Here is an 18,939-nt window from a genome sequence, read left to right as displayed (position 1 = left end):
TGGATAGGCCTGGTTGGCCCAAGTGATTGATTGTGAGAAGTTAGAGCTGTGACATGCTTAACAGAAGCTATTTTCACACTGAACACCACGTATCCAGAATATCCCTGTTCCACATACAGCAAAGCAGTCTCCGTCATGCAACACATCATTGTATCACAATACATATCCATACTTTGTTTATACCAAAGGACCTGCAAGTTCACCACTTCACACAATGTAATAGGAATCAGTGCTACTTCAGTATTATATTTTGTGATGTGTTGAACAGTGTTCTAAGACATTGAGAAGATCAGACTGACACTGTGCATAATGAGTCATGCAAGTTGTTTTAAAAGGAAAATCTGAATATGCAACAATTACATATGTGGCAAACACACCGAAACATAATTTCAGTTTAGAGCAAAATTTATTGACAAATGGTCAAAACAGTGGCTTTCTACTGTACTTGTACTGTACTTTTTAAATGCAAAAGCAATGTAATACATGCTATAATGTTTGATATTGATACCTTCATGTAATAAAAAAGCATTTTATTTAAAAGATTGTTCAAATCAGCAAATCCTAATGTTCATACCGACTTGTTTGCCTGATGCAGCTACTGTATATGAAGCTCATACCCTCAACTGGTTTATATGGAGTGATTACATCAAAACAGCAAAAACACTTTCCTATCCATATCTTAGGTCAAAGTAACCGTGGCAAATTCATAATGAGAATTCAGTGTGGCATTCAGACAGTCACATGAAAAAGGATCCAAACACTGCACTGTGATTTCAAGTGTGTAAGACACTGATCACCCCCAATGGTATTTAACATAAACTCTGCATTATGCTGTAAGTGTGAAGGGTTTTCAATAACAACGTTCCCGGCATGCATTGGGGTAAATTGATTTCCAATTGTTGCTGATGAGCAATAAGAGACAGAAAGCCATTTCAACACAGGCATAAAAAAAAGCATGGTATAACCTTTAATAACTTGTTTACACTATTTTGACTGCTGAAACCAAACAAAATCCAAAGATATCACATGTAAAAGAGATGTTCAACATGTTCCTTTATTTATTTATTTTTATTAACCATGGCTGTAGTTTTAGATACAGTGCCTTGCAAAAGTATTTACCCTCGCACAATTTTCACATTTAATTTAAATTGTACGTTTGGAGGCAACAAAACGGTACAATTGTGCAGGATGGTGACTACCTTTCACAAGGCACTGTGTATTTCGCTTCCTAAGATACTAAGTAGCCATATTTCGTTTCGGCAGTAGAGCGATAGGGCCCCTATTCATTCTAGAAATATGTCCATAATAACTTTAGATGCTAATTCTACTCCTGTTATGACAGTATTGGAATGCCTAATGTGTTTTGGACATATTTCCAGAATTAATGGAGCCCTATCAGCATACTGATAAAAATATGACCACTAAGTATAAGGAGGCAACAAATGAACTGCCTACCCTACAGTCAGGTGGGAAACCCCATCCCACCATTTAAATACATTCTTAAGAAATAATGTAGGATGATACATTTTATTGCCATAAACAGTGTAGGAAAAATTAATGAAAAAAATAATAACAGTGGATCTTCTATAGTACAGTAAGAAAAATGTATCACTTCATTTCGTATCCAGTAAAATGTAAATAAAATGGTTGCAACACACACACACACTCAAAATAAATCTATACTGGATTTACTGGTAGGTAGACAACAGGGCATCTTAGCCCAAGTCTCCATTAGCCAAATGAGAGCAGTTGATTATTCTTTTTTTTTTTTTTTTTTTTTTTTTTAAGTTTCCTATGTTAATGTTGTACATTTTGCAGTGGTTTAAGTGATCCACTTTTTGTTGATATAATGCATTAAGTATTAAGCTGTGGAAGTAGAAAGTTACCAGACAAAGACAGTTGCAATAACCCATGTTTCTGATTTAATCGAGTGAGCATTTAATTTGCTCTTAAACAGTTTCCGCAGCACTTCATTATTGCTATAATTATAGCAATATTATTGACAGGAAGCTATTTTGCTTGGATTGAACAGACTAAGATCAAAAATCTTTCAAAATTGGGTTCCAGAATTACACACACGAATAAAGATTCAGTTTCTCTTGGCAATGTAATCATTTAATATGTAAAGACAGTGGAAATTTGAAATTGAAATGATTATCATTTCACAAAGAGCAGAAATTTAGGAGGAAAATATATAAGACACCAAAGAGTAGCCTTGACTGCTGTATGTCTAAAACTGCAATCATTGGTGAACACAAAAGATGCCTTGGGAAAGGTAGAGAAAATTACATATCAACATCCTTACCCAAAGGCAACAGAATCAAACTGAAGCCACTGTCCAGAGTTCCTTTTGATGTGGGGTATAGGTCAGGTTGACATAAGCCTATGCCATGCCCCTCACGGCAGCCTTGGGTCCAACTGCTCTTTACCCAATTAGACGCATTGTGTTAGCGAGCAGAGTAACCCAGCACCTGACTTCCCAGCCAGTTTTCTTTGGGAGAAGTCTTTGAAAGATTTTTGGTGAACAAAGCCAGTAGATCCAGTGTAGCCTTCCAGAATAATGCAGTTATTCTGCAGAATCAGCACTCTTTGAGAATGGGACACAAACAAACAAAAGAAAATGATTAGAAATGCTCAGTTCCACAAGATAAATATTACAAATGACCTAAATGGTATACAGTGGGGGAAATAATTATTTGATCCCCTGCTGATTTTGTTAGTTTGCCCGATTACAAAGAAATGAGCGGTCTATAATTTTTATGGTACTTTTATTTTAACAAATAGAGACAGAATATCAACAAAGAAGTCCAGAAAAAATACATTATATAAAGTTAAAATTTCATTTGCATTTGATGGAAGGAAATAAGTATTTGATCCCCTACAAACCAGCAAGAATTCTGGCTCATACAGACCGGTTATATGCCCATGAGGCACACAGATTACTCCTGTCACTTTAAGAAAGTACTCCTAATCTCTGCTTGTTATGGGTATAAAAGACACCTGTCAATAGAATCAATCTCTTCCATTCCAACCTCTCCACCACCATGGGCAAGACCAAAAAACATTCAAAGGACATCAGGGTAAAAGTTGGAGACCTGCACAAGGCTGGAATGGGCTACAAGACCATCAGCAAGAAGCTTGGTGAGAAGGAGACAACTGTTGGTGCAATTATTAGAAAATGGAAGAAATACAAAATAACCATCAATCGCCCTCGGCCTGGAGCTCCATGCAAGATCTCGCCTCGTGGGGTAAGGATGATCATGAGAAGGGTGAGGGATCAGCCCAGAACTACACGGGAGGAGCTTGGTAATGATCTCAAGGCAGCTGGGACCACAGTCACCAAGAAAACCATTGGTAACACACTACACCGTAACGGATTGAAATCCTGCAGTGCCCGCAAGGTCCCCCTGCTCAAGAAGGCACATGTACAGGCCCATCTGAAGTTTGCCAATGAACACTTAAATGATTCAGAGAAGGCTTGGGAGAAGGTAATGTGGTCAGATGAGACCAAAATTGAACTCTTTGGCATAAATTCAACTCGTCGTGTTTGGAGGGAGAGAAATGCTGAATGCTACAATCCCAAGAACACCATCCCCACCGTCAAACACGGAGGTGGAAACATTATGCTTTGGGGTTGTTTCTCTGCTAAGGGTACAGGACGACTTCACTGCATTGAGGGGCCAATGGACGGGGCCATGTACCGTAAGATCTTGGACGAGAACCTCCTTCCCTCAGCCAGAGCACTGAGGATGGGTCGTGGATGGGTCTTCCAGCATGACAATGACCCAAAACATACGGCCAAGGCAACAAAGGAGTGGCTCAAGAAGAAGCACACTAAGGTCATGGAGTGGCCTAGCTAGTCTCCAGACCTTAATCCTATAGAAAATTTGTGGAGGGAGCTGAAGCTTCGAGTTGCCAAGCAAAAGCCTTGAAACCTTCAGGATTTGGAGAGGATCTGTAAAGAGGAGTGGACCAAAATCCCTCCTGAGATGTGTGCAAACCTGGTGACCAACTATAAGAAACGTCTGACTTCTGTGCTTGCCAGCAAGGGTTTCTCCACCAAGTACTAAGTCATGTTTTGCTTGGGGATCAAATACTTATTTCCTTCGATCAAATGCAAACTCATTTATAACTTTATATAATGTGTTTTTTCTGGACTTTTTTGTTGATATTCTGTCTCTATTTGTTAAAATAAAAGTACCATAAAAATTATAGACCGCTCATTTCTTTGTAATCGGGCAAACTAACAAAATCAGCAGGGGATCAAATAATTATTTCCCCCACCGTAGTTCATTATTTTACACCTTATAGTCAAATGTTTTCTTACCCTGAAGAAACTGTAATCCATGCTTCAGATTTGTTTAAATAGGCTCTACTAACTTCAGCTTACTTTAACTACTGCAAACAACAAAACAATTGGAGTGGTCGGTGCTAGTACACAAAGTAAATAAAATAAAATAATAATAATCTCAAAGTTACTTTCAAGTCAGAGTTAATTTGAGTTTTGAACTTGACTATAAGGTGTAAAATAGTGAACTCTCTCTTCAATAATAGTATACATTTAAAGATAATTGGGGTAGTTCAAGTGGGTTCAAGTTTCTCTGAGGACATTTTGGCATGTAATTTAAACAACACTAATTCAGGGTCTGTTGGAATCCTGTCTATTGGAGAGGGCACTGCCAACTATTGGCCTGTGCTGCAGTAGCAAAGTGGAGAACTTCCACTAATGGCCTATGAGGACAACTCCAGGTAAGCTGATATTTCACCTAAACATGAAAATAGGCTGAACCATCCCTTTAAGCACTAGATACAATGACCTCAATGGCTCCACTAGTTACCGTTTGCACAGTTCCAAACTTAACACTGACTACAATTGAACTACAAAGCATTTCAACTTGTCAATTTACAGTTGGACGTCGTATGTGCTGAACAGAAACAAAATCACCACATTTCTGAACAAGTGTACTTGTCGCTGAGTGTTGAACAAATTCAATGAAGGTGTGATAACCCATAATTTTCAGCCTGATAAAGAGGCTCAGCAGCAGCTGCTATGAACCATACAAGCATCAGAGCAACATGTTTACATTTAAATTCTCCAAATTCACATACTGATTTTGTCTAGTGACAGTAATGTTGGGAGGATCAATGTTCACCTACATGGAAGCATAGAGACCACATCACACAATTTGTGTCAATAGACATGTCAATTCCAACATCAAAGAGGGTCCATTACAGAAGGTCGTACTACAAAAATATAATTAATTAACCATTTGGATTGCTTTTCAGCTCAATTCTATCTAACTTCTACTGCAGTCAACATGTGAATGAACATTCCCCAAACAGGACAAAGCAGGCACGAATCACAGGGAAGCAGAGGTGTACGTAAATACCACGTTAACATTTTGACATGCATTCACAAGCTGTTCGTTTGTGTGGGTTGCAGGTGTGTTGTATCATTTTTCTGAGTGTGTTCTCTTGGCTTTTATTCTTTCATGAATAAATATTTTGCTCAAACTGAACTGAGGGGAAGAGGGTTTCTGCTCATCTCTGTCAGAAAGGAATGCTAACAGCAGCGTTAACATATCCCATTGGCCTCCACTCCACTCAGGGTTTCTCTTTGGGAATTACCTCCTCCCTCGGCTTGGCTCCACCGAATATGGCAGAGTTGGGGTTGGCGACTTGATTTAGTGGGGCAGCCACTGTGCGTGGCTTCAGCTGTAGCTTTGGTCTCTGTGCCCTTTCCTCTGCAGAAAGCAATATAACAAGGACACAGATTCATTTGTGAAATCGCAAACTCGTGAAGTGCATCAGCTAAATAGTAAGTGAATCTAGGTCAAGATAAAGGTCGATTTAATTCGTCAAAAGTCTACTAATTATCTTGACAAAAGTGACAGTCAACACTGATCAAACAGTGAGAGGAGATGGTTTGAAAGTAAATACATTTCATCTGTACTACTCAGTTTTAAAAACATCTTCTATGGTCTCCAAGATTGAATATGCTAAATCTTAGCAAACGACTGGAAGACAAGATGGATCTGTAACCAAATCTGCCAAAAGTTAGCTGGTTAGAACCAGTTTTATAGCCATCAGGATCACCCAGCCACCTCTGGCTAACATTAACAGTTGCTTCTCTGGCAAGCTAACTTGAGCTCTATTATTAACTTAGAGCTGTGTCTGAAGGAAATACTTAATGTGCTTTTCAGAGTAGGAAGCTACTTGCCCGGTTTACTGGACATAGCTAAATAACCCAGATATGCTCTTAGAAAACATCTGGAATGGTCAACATCATAGAAGTATAAAAACAAAAACATATGTAAGGGTAAAAATAGTAAACCATCCTTTAACATCAGAAGTATTGCATGCTTTAATAAGATTTAAATAGATTATGACACCATCAGAGGGTTCTCTGAAATCTGTCCCCCCGCGAGGTGGTGGTGGTGCTCCATCTCTGTAGCGTCCCATGCCTCCACCTCCCCTTCTATCACCACCGGGGCGACTGCCTCCTCGACCCCTCCCACCAGAGAAGTCATCATCTCTGAAGCCTATTAGAACATCGGGAAGCAAAGCATGTTGGAGTAGGCAGATTAGTACCCTTGCCCAGCAACTGGAGCAGCCCTGTAATGCAACTGAACCTGTATTCCTGAGGGGAAAAAACATTATACACCGCATATTCTAAAAATTGTTCCGCAATAATGTGCCATTCAAGCCTCTACACGTGAGCAACTGATTTGCTTGCTTGGTGTTAATAGAAAAAATTGCACCACTCCAGTCTTAAAAGGCTTTGTCTGGTGGTCTAATGAACTGTTGGGACCAGCTAAACAGGTGGAACACTCATCGCACCTCCTCCAGACTGCTCGAAGTCATCTCTGGAATCCCGACCTCCTCGAGGACCACCACGTGGGGCACCCCGGCCTGTAGGGGACAGGGCTCAATTCAACACAGGGGGAGGACACCACTTGCTGGTAAGGAAGGGCTAGTGCCAAGGGCCACGCTAGTGGTAAGTACTACTACTGCTAAAACCACTACTTGTCTGTCTCTACATTGCCAGAAAAAGAAGACATCATGGTCGAGCTGCTGAAAGTAGGTTGTAGAGGTAAATGCTATGGCACTATGTACTACCGAGAGGAAAAAGGAGAGAAAGGATTAACATGTGAGTAGATGAATATAATATCAGTATTCTCACTTCCAAGTCGGTAGCGAAACGACCAAAATAAAGCCACAGAACAGGACCATCGGGCAGTGCACTCACTCCTCTTGTAAGAATCCATCATAGGTGACTTGATTATATAACCCATTGAATTGGCATTGTCGTCTCATTGTCCCACTATCACCCATTATTCTTAGAGTGAACTTAAAGAGTAAAATAAGGCAAGACTTGATTACAACAAAACAAAAACTACAGATTTCATATTTTGTGTTTAGTGCTGTTTAATGCAAGATATACACTGGCTGGCTGAGGTCTATTTTAGGACAGACAGAAGTCCAAGTTATTTCATCATCAGGCTACAACTGAATATGCTTTATCGGTTTCAGGTCAAACCAATGGCCAATGTTTAAATAGCAGAATTTCATTAAAGCCACAGTATCATTTCCCCAGTAATTTCAAATAATGTATACTGTATAAGCCTACCTATGGATTTGGATACATATTACAAATAAATAGCATCCAGTAATAGTATCCATCTAAGCTGGATATTTGTAAATAATACACTTCGATACTGCTTGTTTATTTCACTCGCCTCACTTCTGAAAATGAAATCCATTAAATAATTAAATCAAGTTTGCAACACTTCACATTACAGCACTTGTATTACCATGGATTTACACTTGTAAATACAGCGTAATAAGAATTGTAATAGGCTACTCATTGCTACAATGTTAATAAGTAAGTATCACAACAATTGTTGCACACAGTAATGTAATTCAAGCACTAATGTTAAGTGTGACCCAAAATCAACTTTGCATGGAGAACAATCATAAAATTATCTTCACACAAGGAGGATACTGCACCTACCTGACAACCTACTACCCCTGCAACCCCTGCAACCCCCCCCCCACCCGGGCAATTGCACTATCACTCCCCTCCCCTGCTCTTACTCAATACCACTGCTCTTCTGTACATATCTGTCCATACTGTTCATAATGCACATATCCTTATATTTTCTTAATACTACTGTTAATACTCTGCACATACCTGTTTATACTGTTCATACGGCATTCCATATTTATATTTATTCTGCTATCTACCTCATGTTACTGTTAATACATATATATACTGCTAGACTGCATTACCTATACAGTTCATATGCTGCTACACTGTTCATACTGTAACTTATTTACTCTGCTATAATGCTAATGCTACTCATATACTGCTTACACTGCACTACTTATATTATACTGCACTACTTACTGCTCATATATTGCACTACCTGTAAATACTGTTCATTGCACTTTCTGCTATTTTGCACTTCTGGTTAGACGCTAACTGCATTTCGTTGTCTCTGTACTTGTACTCTGCACAATGACAATAAAGTTGAATCTAATCTAATCTAATACAAAAGAAAGCCAACAACTACAGGGCATTCGTAAAGTATTCAGACCCCCTCACTTTTTCCACATTTTGTTATGTAACAGCCTTATTCTAAAATTGATTAAATTATTTCCCCCCCCTCATCAATCTACACACAATACCCCATAATGACAAAGCCAAAACAGGTTTTTAGAAATGTTTGCTAATTTATTAAAAATAAAAACGGAATTATCACATTTACATAAGCATTCAAACCCTTTACTCAGTACTTTGTTGAAGCACCTTTGGTAGCGATTACAGCCTCAAGTCTTCTTGGGTATGACACTACAAGCTGGGCGCACCTGTATTTGGGGAGTTTCTCCCATTCTTCGCTGCAGATCCTCTCAAGCTCTGTCAGGTTGGATGGGGAGCATCGGTGCACAGCTATTTTCAGGTCTCTCCAGAGATGTTCGATCGGGTTCAAGTCCGGGCTCTGGCTGGGCCACTCAAGGACATTCAGAGACTTGTGTTCCGAAGCCACTCCTGCGTTGTCTTGGCTGTGTGCTTAGGGTCGTTGTCCTGTTGGAAGGTGAACCTTCTCCCCAGTCTGAGGTTCTGAGCGCTCTGGAGCAGGTTTTCATCAAGGATCTCTCTGTACTTTGCTCTGTTCATCTTTCCCTTGATCCTGACTACTCTCCCTGTCCCTGAAAAACATCCCCACAGCATGATGCTGCCACCACCATGCTTCACTGTTGGGATGGTATTGGCCAGGTGATGAGCGGTACCTGGTTTCCTCCAGATGTGACGCTTGGCATTCAGGCCAAAGAGTTCAATCTTGGTTTCATCAGACCAGAGAATCTTATTTCTCATGGTCTGAGAGTCCTTTAGGTGCCTTTTGGCAAACTCCAAGCGGGCTGTCATGTGCTTTTTACTGAGGAGTGGCTTCCGTCTGGCCACTCTACCATAAAGGCCTGATTGGTGGAGTGCTGCAGAGATGGTTGTCCTTCTGGAAGGTTCTCCCATCTCCACAGAGGAACTCTGGAGCTCTGTCAGAGTGACCATTGGGTTCTTGGTCACCTCCCCTCCCCCTATTGCTCAGTTTGGCTGGGCAGCCAGCTCTAGGAAGAGTCTTGGTGGTTCCAAACTTCTTCCATTGAAGAATGATGGAGGCTACTGTGTTCTTGGGGACCTTCAATACTGCAGACATTTTGTTGTACCCTTCCCCAGATCTGTGCCTCGACACAATCCTGTCTCTGAGGGCTACGGACAATTCCTTCGACCTCATGGCCTGGTTTTTGCTCTGACATGCACTATCAACTGTGGGATCTTATATCGAGAGGTGTGTGCCATTCCAAATCATGTTAAATCAATTGAATTTCCCACAGGTGGACTCCAATCAAGTCGTCTCAAGGATGATCAATGGAAACAGGATGCACCTGAGCTCAATTTCAAGTGTCATAGCAAAGGGGTCTGAATACTTAGTCATGAGAAAAAGTTAGGACACCCCCCAAAATATTAAGTTATTCTCTTAAAAATATGGACATATCAATATGTTATCTTCTTTCTAACAATGTCTATAGATAAAGGGGATGTAATTGAACAAAAAAACTATGAAAATGTAACTTTGTAATCATTTATTTAACGAAAAATTAACAATAATGCCAATTCCTACTGAGGAAAAAGTTAGGACACCCTATGCCCTAATAGCTAGTATTGCCCCCCTTGGCTGAAATAACCTCAATTAGACGTTTCTTATAACTGTCTACAGGTCTCTGACATCAATTGGGAGAAAGTTTTTCCCACTCCTCCTTGCAGAATTCTTTCAGCTGTGTGATGTTCGAGGGGTGTCTTGCATGCACAGCCAGTTTCAAATCAATCCACAGCATCTCAATAAGATTAAGATCCGGGCTTTGACTTGACCATTCCAGAACTCTCAATTTATTTTTCTTGAGCCATTCCTTGGTAGATTTACTGGAATGTTTTGGGTCATTGTCATGTTGCATGGTCCACATCTGCTTCAGCTTCAACTTTCGAACAGATGGTCTCACATTTTCCTCAAGCACCCTCTGATACAATACAAAATTCATAGTGGATTCTATGATGGTGAGCTGACCAGGCCCTGCTGCAGAAAAGCAGCCCCAAACCATGACATTTCCACCCCCATGCTTCACAGTTGGTATGAGGTTCTTGTTCTCAAATGCTGTCTTGGTTTTGCGCCAAACATGTCTACTCTTACTGTGCCCAAATAGTTCAACTTTGGATTCATCTGTCCAAAGCACATTGTTCCAGAAGTTCTGGTCTTTCTCTAGGTGTTCTCTGGCAAACTTTAGTCTTGCCCTGATGGTTTTTTTTGACAGCAGGGGTTTCCTCCTTGCACACCTCCCATGTAATGCAAACTTGTTCAGTCTCTTTCTTATGGTGGATGCATGTACTTTGACATCAATTGTGGCAAGAGATACCTGTAGGTCTCGTGATGACATTCTGGGATTGTTGGAGACTTCTTTAAGCATCTTTCGGTCAGCTCTTAGGCTGAACTTGCTTGGGCGGCCTGACCTGGCCATGTTGGTGGTGGTTTTAAATGTTCTCCACTTGTAAATTATTTTCCTTCCCAGACTCATATGCATCTACAATTTTTCTTCTGAAGGCCTCAGAGAGCTCTTTTGATCTCGCCATGGTGATGCAACTCACTTCAACAATCAAGAGCAAACCAAACTAAATATCTCACGTTTAAATAGGACAGGCTCCTCCAAAATCCTCTGTAACGATGTTCTAATCATTTGCACCTGATGTGGTGCTCTTTATTATAATTTTAGGCATTTTAAGTGGAACTAAATGTAGGGGTGTCCTAACTTTTTCCTCACAAGAAGATTGCATTTCTATTAATTACATTTTACCAATAATTTTTTAAATAATTTGTTTCAGTTGTATTTGTTTAGTTATATTACCTCAATTTTTCAATATTGTTCAAATGAATATCAAATGTCCATATGTTTGAATATGTTGAAGAAGACAAAGGTTTTCATAGGGTGTCCTAATTTTTTCTCATGACTGTATGTAAATGTGATATCAGTTATTTATTTTTTAATAAATTAGCAAACATTTCTAAACCTGTTTTCGCTTTGTCATTATGGGGTATTATGTGTAGACTGATGAGGGAAAAAATTAATTGAATCCATTTTAGAATAAGGCTGTAACATAACAAAATGTGGAAAAAGTGAAGGGGTCTGAATACTTTCCGAATGCACTGTAAATAAGTTGGCATGGTAGTCATCATATGTTTCCATAGTACATGAAATTGCACAAACAGCCAGACTCAATGAAGAAGTCAGAATTCCAAAGAGCATGAACAGGTACCTCTGTCATCTTTCCGAAAGCCAAATCCTCCGGCTCCCCGCTCTTGCTTCCGACCCTCTGCTATGTCAACCCTGAGTGACCGGTCTCCAAGGAGCTGAGGACATGGACCATGGTATGCATTTATTTAATACTTATGACCCAGATACATACAAACATACAAACTAAAAACACTACAGTTATGTAGTATGTAATACAAAAATGCAAATTGCAGGTACTTACAGCACCATCATACGTTAAAGCTTCTTTTAGGGATTCCAAGTCATCAAATTCTACATAACAAAAACCTGAAAGGATAAAATGTAGATAATTAATACAACTTAATGGAGCTCTTGAAATGTGAGGTTTTTCAAAAGCCAAACAGATGCTCACCTTTAAACTTGTCTGTTTCTTTGTCTCTGACTAGCCGGACACTCCTGACGTTGAGGTCTTTGAAAATGGCGTCTATGTCTCCTTGTACAGTGTTGAAGGGCAGGTTGCCGACATATGCTGTGTAAGGTGGCTCTGTGGGCATCTCCTTTTGCTTGCGGGGCCCTCCAGCGCCACCACCACCCCTGGGACTGTCCGGAAACAAAATCCTCATGAGAGCAGAGCACAGCAAGACAGGCAGATAAAAGATAGGCAAAGCAGCAGGCCCTTCCCCATGTAGCACTAGCTGAGTCTCTAATTAGTGGCGTACATTGATAAGACAAGTTATTTACGTTCATATTAGCTGTGAGTTAACGAGAAAACAGTGGCAGTAGCCGCAGCTAGGTTATTTTTCATGTGACATTCGTAGAGCCTTTAATCTGTTCTGTTCATTCATTCATTGGACTTTCATTCTGTACTTTGAAAGGCTACTGCTCAGACCCCCTTTGGTGTCAAAGCAAAACTGGACGAGGCGGCAGATCCATGAGTCGCAGTTTACAGCTGCCTATATAGCGAGGAGGGGAGGTTGGTCATATGAGTCTTTCCCAGACTTCAAGTAGAGCAAGCTGTTTTATAAATTATTAATTTGGTCTTAATGTTGACCAATAATAGGAGGTAATTCTAATAATTTGGCGTCACAACTGTGTCACAGGAAAATAACTATCATTATCAACAAAACATGGATTCACACAGTGCAAAGGAGTGAATGGCACACCCCCCTGGCAAAATTCTATCTCCATAGGGGGTGTTTTATTACGGATTAAGACTAATCCTAGATTAAATATCACTTTTAAACTCGTCTAACTAAAATGGCATTTCTCAGAATTAAGACTTTTACTAATCTGGCCTTTACAAAATCTGATTTCCAGAATGAAAATCCAGAGCTAATCCAGAACTAAGTGAGGTTTTAAATTAGACAGTGACAAAGGTAAGTTTAACTTCAGATCAATGGCAATGTTGGAAAATTACCCGCGAATACCAGAGGGCAATTATTTTAGATGCGCAATCTAGTCCAGGATTGAGGCTTCATCTGCTTTTTTCATTTGTGTTGAATTAATGTAAACTGTATCTTAGGTTCTCTTATACTTTGCTTCTGTTGTAGAATCATCATGTTTTTTCTCAGTAATGGTGTTTCTACAGGTGGCGGTTTGTTTATTTCAAATTAACTAACAATTTTGAACGTTTCCATCTCCCTCCATTTCTGGCCTACTCCTGACTTAATTTCAGGTCTGCTTGGAAGACTTAACATGGTCACACCACACCCGCAATGATCAGGACATGCGGCTGAGGAAATTCAGCATGGCGCCCCAGATCCTCAAAAACTTCTATAGGTGCACCATAGAGTATCCTGTCCGGTTGTATCACCGCCTGGTACGGCAGCTGCACCGCCCTCGACTGTAAGGCTCTGCAGAGGGTGGTGAAAACGGCCCAGTTCATCACAGGCCGTGAGCTCCCAGCCGTGCAGGACACGGGTGCAAGAGGAAGCCTGGGAAGATCAGGGACCGCAGCCACTCCAGCCACGCCCTGTTCTCTCGGTTACAGTCTGGCAAACGGTACCGAAGTTCCCAGACCCAGACCAACAGGTTCCGGGACAGCTTCTACCCACAGGGCATAACGACATCACCTCAGGCACCGTCTATGGCTATATTCTGTGTATATGATAAATAAACTTTGATTTGACCGTCTGATTACTGCTTACTTATTTTAGTCTGGAACTAAGTAATAGTCCAGAACTAAGTCAACGAAGTTAAGCACTGCTTCAAAAATGTTTTACTCTGATTTAATTGAAGTAGAATTAGGCCTAGTCCTGATTTAAATTAAACTCGGTCCAGCAAACTGCCCCTAGATGTGATTTATGATTGCATGCAGGGCCACCAAAACCTAAACAATGGAGAAAATGCATTTTAACCTGCAAATGGCAGCCGATTTCAAGTAAGTAATTAGTTCTTAGAATATTCACCCTTAGCAAGGGGTAGCTATATTTCATTATTTTTAAAAACACCCATCACTGACAGTGTCCTTTTTATCGTAATTTCATTGATCCCTAAAACGCTAGCTAACTGTGACTTTATCTGAAACAATCGCAACGTAGCTCTGACGCGACAGTCCATGGCTGTGTTCCAAAATGTGTTCTTGCACTCCATCTAGAGCATAGGTCACTAACAGGTGGACCGCGGTCCGAGTCCGGACCCAGACACCGTCCTATACGGACCTGGACCTATAGTCAATTTTGACCGGCGCAGCTTTTCTAGACTTTACGGTACTGGTTTAGCGGATCAGGAAATCCACTGACCAATTGCATGCGAGTTAAGCCATCCCACGTGATGCTACTCAACCAATCCAATCTGTGCATTCCAGGCGATAAACATTGCGACTCTGAACACAGACAGATGAAAGAGGTGAGAAGCGAGTGACAGACGGAAAGACGAGTTGGTGATACAGGGAGAGAAGACAGAGAGACGAGTGAACTGGAGACAAGAGAAAAATAACTACACATGGCGCTCTCTAAGAGAAAAGTGGACAGCGAAAACAGAGCTTTCAACCTAGAATGGACAGACTCATTCATGTATAGTGCCCAACAGCGTGCTAATGAATGTTCCCTCAGAGTCACTTGGATTTTGGGTCAATACAAAAAGCCATTTACTGATGGAGGGGTTGTCAAGGAGTGCATGAGTGCAGTAGCTGAAACAGAAAGAAGAGCTTTGTGACAAAATAAAGCAAATACCTGTGTCAGCATCATCAGCCACAAAGAAAAGTTAAATGTTAACCCAGGATGTGCTAGCCCAGCTGGATGAAGCCATTCATAAGGTACCATGTGTAAGCTTAGCTGTAATGCTCAGCTGTTAATGTATGTAATGTATGTAAGGTTTTTCAAAGACAAGAAAGAGTTCTGTGAAGACCTGTTAGGTGTAACTCCCCTTCAGACTAGTACAAGAGGAGAGGACATCTACCTGGCCATTAAGGAGATGTTAACAAAGCGAGGAATAGTCAAAACAAGTGGTTTCAATAACCACAGACCTGCCATGATAGGGAGAGAGAAAGGAGCTGTGGCAAGAATGAAAGAGGACAATCCTGAGCTAATCTCTTACCACTGTATAATTCTACACACAATCTGTCCTGTGCTCCACCCCGTCAGATGAGCATGCTGAGGTGAACACAATAATGAAAATGATCGATTTTCTCAGGGCATCCTCTTCCTATCAGCATTGCATGCTCAGGGAATTCCTCAGAGAAGTTAATGCAAACGCTGATGATCTTTTGCTGCACAACAATGTGAGTTGGCTCAGCAAAGGCAGGGTGTTGGAGCGCTTTTGGTCCATCAGAAGGGAAGTAGCAGCTTTCTTGGCAGAGCTGAGAAGTCAGACGGCAACAGAGTTTTCTCTCTTTTTAAAAGATGAGAAAAAGATGGATAATGTGGCCTTTTTGGTTGATATCACTTCACACCTGAATGAACTGAATTTGAAGCTACAGGACAAGGACAATTCAGTTTGTTAACTGATGACAGCTGTCCGCTCCTTTCAGAGGAAACTGGGAGACTGTGCACACTTCCCAACAGTGCAGGACCAGGTCAGGGACAGAGAGATGTGTCTTCTTTTGTTGACAAGCTGATTGTAAACTTCCGCAAATGTTTTGACAGCTTCAGCTTCGGACAGCAGCTCACCATGTTCATTCAGAACCCATTTCTGATCACAGATGTCAGTGGGTTCTCAAAGGAAGTCACACAACACTTCAAGTGGGCAAATGCTGGGCCTCTCCAGATGCAACTGATTGATCTCCAAGCAGATGTGGCCCTGAAAGAGCAGTTTGGAAGAACTGACCCCGCCACTTTCTGGCTCCAAATGGTCTCTGAGACAGCTTTCCCAGGTCTGAGGAAAGTAGCCCTGTGCATCTTGACCATGTTTGGCTCCACATACAGCTGCGAGGCAGCTTTCTCCACAATGAACATAATTAAAACTAAATATCGTTCCAAGCTTACCAATGAGCACCTGCACATGTGTATGAGAATGGCCCTGACACCATTCCAGCCCAGATTTAAAATCCTGGCAGGACAAGCTAGAGCTCAATTCTCTCACTGAACAACAGAAAGTGGGGGAGTGGGATATAAGAGGGAAAGAAAGAGAAACTGTTCAATTGTTAAGATGTGTTGAGATCTGTTGTAAAATTGGTTGAGACTGTTAAGATGCGAAACATTAACAAAGAAAAAGGGAAACTCAAGCTGCTGCTACACTTTATTTTATTTTTAAAAAATTAAGTACTTCATTTTAAAATGCACAATTTAAAATAATAGAGAAGAAAATAATACATATCTACAGTATTATATATCTGTATAATTAAATGTTAAGTGACAATAAATATTGTCGAAATGTTTTTGAATTGTTCTTTCTTTATTTGATTTGACAGTCAGTTGTTGATTACATGCAGACGTTGACACAACTACTAGGCTACTTCAATATATATCGCACTAAATCATAACGCAAGTTAGACATTATGATGTTCCGGACCTTTGCTTGAGGAAATTCTCTCTAACTGGACGTATTTGAATTTTAGTTGAATACCTAGGTACGCTCTTGATGGAGTGCAAGAAAGCATTTTGTAACATAACCCATATCATTTCGTGTCGTGGTATTATTGGCCTGCCGGAGCTTGCGAGTTAATTCAGAGTGCCTTTACCTGTTTTACCAGTCAGCTTTGAAAACATCCATGTACTCTCAATCATCGGAGATTTTATCCGGCCCCACTAAATATCCAAAAGGGCTGCTTAATATCCATACAGATTAACTTCATACCCGTCTTTACCCGAAGCCATGGTGGAAAATTCCAAGCATGGCACTGCGCATTGGAATTCCGCTTCTTCGTTTACAATTATGGCGTTTAGTCAATCACCCTCTGGTTAACCTGCACACTATGCGGGAATGCCATGGAGTTTTCCACCGTGGCTTCGGGTAATGACGGGTATAAAGTTAATCAGTATCGTTCATCGTCTTTGCATGGCCGTGGCCTCAATTCATGACAGTCGACATTATGCATCTGCTGTGTGAGACTACCAGGCAAAGGGAGCATTTCGTACTGTGTTATGGGCAAGTGTGCCAACACGCTAGCGTACACACAATTTATAACACATCATGTGTGCACATCCAAAGCGCTGCATGAATAATGGAGGGAGAGCAGACTGACTGGGCCCAAGCCATAGCTAGCTAGCATCCCCCACAACTGTTCATGCAGGCTTGCCTAGCTAACAAGCTATCGTGGCTATTGGCTAACCAACTCAATACAGTAACACATCAAATTAAAAAGCTGGTGGTGGTGGGCGAGGACAATTTTCTCCAGGATGCATTTGACAGAAGAATGTTGCAGGTTGATAATTGTATTTGTACTCGCCAGATTCGGCATTCGACGCAGTCCCCGAGTTGCTGACAAGCACAACATGCAGCCCATGTGGACAGTTTTTTTTTTTCAGGGGACGCTGGCGCCAAGTGCTCTGCTGGCAAAGCCTGTGATAATGATCTTAATTAGTTACTGCAGCTAATACAAATCCAGCAAACTAGTTGTCTATCCCACGTTATCAAAGTGTTAAACATTTCGCACATGAAACCTCAATAGCTATAGACATCTGGATGTAGCTAACGACGCTAGCTAGCTGTGATCAATCCACGAGTTTTCCCCGCCCTCAACACCGGCTTCCCATTCATGTAAGCGGCGATGAGACTAGCTAACTGGCTACAGGCACTGATTGCCCGACTCCTGAGTCAAGGCCCATCTTTCAGAAGAAATTTGAGACCCCCCCCCCTGCACACACTGAGTAGTATTTTTCGTATAACCCTACGGCAATACTGACATATTCAGCTCGCCCTGGTATTTTCTTACCCTCTCCCTCCACCAAAACTACCGTAAGCCCGATCCCGGTCATCGTAATCCGCCATTGCCGTGATTGCTGTCCAGGAGAAAGCAGAGGTATTTCGAAGGACCTTCAATATAGGGTAGCTGACGTTTAGCTGTCCTCGCAGTGCCTGATCGAGACACAAGTAACACTCACAGCAAAACAAAGAGGATTTAAACTATTATGTATACTCTTTGGGTAAGGGGTAAAGTCTTGATTTGAGAGGTAGCACTGCAAGTACCTTCAGTACTACACATGAATTCTCATTTCTAGGTTTGTGAAGTGATAAAGTTTTCTTGACATTCTTTAAACTTTAGTTGGATGAAGGTTAGTGGAAAACGTTCTACGATGATTACAAAGTGAAAAACGTTTTCTTCACGTTCTTTGAACGTTTCCCATAACGTTGCATGAGGGGATCAAAAGAAGATAAAAGTATATTCACAATGATTTGATTTCATACATCACTTAAAAGGCACAGTTGTTTAAAGCTAATAAGTTAAATAAATACTCATCAGGGCCTCAAAGAAGGTTGCTGATTTACAGCTCTGGATTCTGCTCCACCTGTAAAACAAACAAAGAGTTTTCAATTAGCAAAATACTATTAACAGGGTTCATACACACATTGTATCTTCCCAAAAGTATAGCAAGATACACTGTAAATAGTTGAAGGTGTGCTTGTGCAGCTACTTACTTCATTTAGTCAGGCGAGGAGAGCAGGAGGCAAAGGGTGTGGGGGGGAGGGCAGGCAACTGGAGAGAGTGAGATTTCCAATATTTGAATAGAAAGATATACT

At 41.0% G+C, this 18,939-nt stretch overlaps 1 protein-coding gene across 4 annotated transcripts; it reads right to left on the bottom strand.

The window, feature by feature from the left end:
- Nucleotides 1–944: 944 nt before the first annotated feature.
- Nucleotides 945–18,212, bottom strand: LOC310824261 (eukaryotic translation initiation factor 4H-like). 4 transcript variants are annotated; one of them, XM_083697104.1, is made up of 8 exons: nt 18,134–18,202; nt 12,233–12,420; nt 12,083–12,147; nt 11,864–11,957; nt 6,841–6,912; nt 6,393–6,542; nt 5,629–5,744; nt 945–2,587 (listed from the first exon to the last, which is right to left on the bottom strand). In XM_083697104.1, exons 1-8 carry the CDS (start codon nt 18,187–18,189, stop codon nt 2,567–2,569), a joined length of 762 nt encoding a protein of 253 aa, XP_083553230.1. In that variant the 5' UTR covers nt 18,190–18,202; the 3' UTR covers nt 945–2,566. The 4 variants fall into 4 exon arrangements, with proteins under 4 accessions (XP_083553230.1, XP_083553231.1, XP_083553229.1 ...); XM_083697105.1 differs by lacking the exon at nt 945–2,587 and having other exon boundaries at nt 5,431–5,744; nt 12,233–12,414; nt 18,134–18,212; XM_083697103.1 differs by lacking the exon at nt 945–2,587 and having other exon boundaries at nt 5,431–5,744.
- Between the last annotated feature and the right edge of the window lie 727 nt (nt 18,213–18,939).

This window comes from Argentina silus, assembly GCF_951799395.1.
Source record: "Argentina silus genome assembly, chromosome: Y".
In the NCBI taxonomy this organism is placed as follows: Eukaryota; Metazoa; Chordata; class Actinopteri; order Argentiniformes; family Argentinidae; genus Argentina; species Argentina silus.
Note: the sequence above shows the minus strand (reverse complement) of the source record. Positions and strands in the feature narration are given on the sequence as shown.

What these genes read in the sequence shown, in the direction of transcription:
- LOC310824261 (XM_083697103.1), bottom strand. Translation starts at nt 18,189, where the DNA reads ATGGCGGATTACGATGACCGGGATCGGGCTTACGGTAGTTTTGGTGGA. An exon ending in CTTTAACGTATGATGGTGCT is followed by an intron (nt 11,958 to 12,082) that starts GTAAGTACCTGC and finishes CCATGTCCTCAG; the next exon opens with CTCCTTGGAGACCGGTCACT. An exon ending in CTTCGAGCAGTCTGGAGGAG is followed by an intron (nt 6,543 to 6,840) that starts GTGCGATGAGTG and finishes ATGTTCTAATAG; the next exon opens with GCTTCAGAGATGATGACTTC.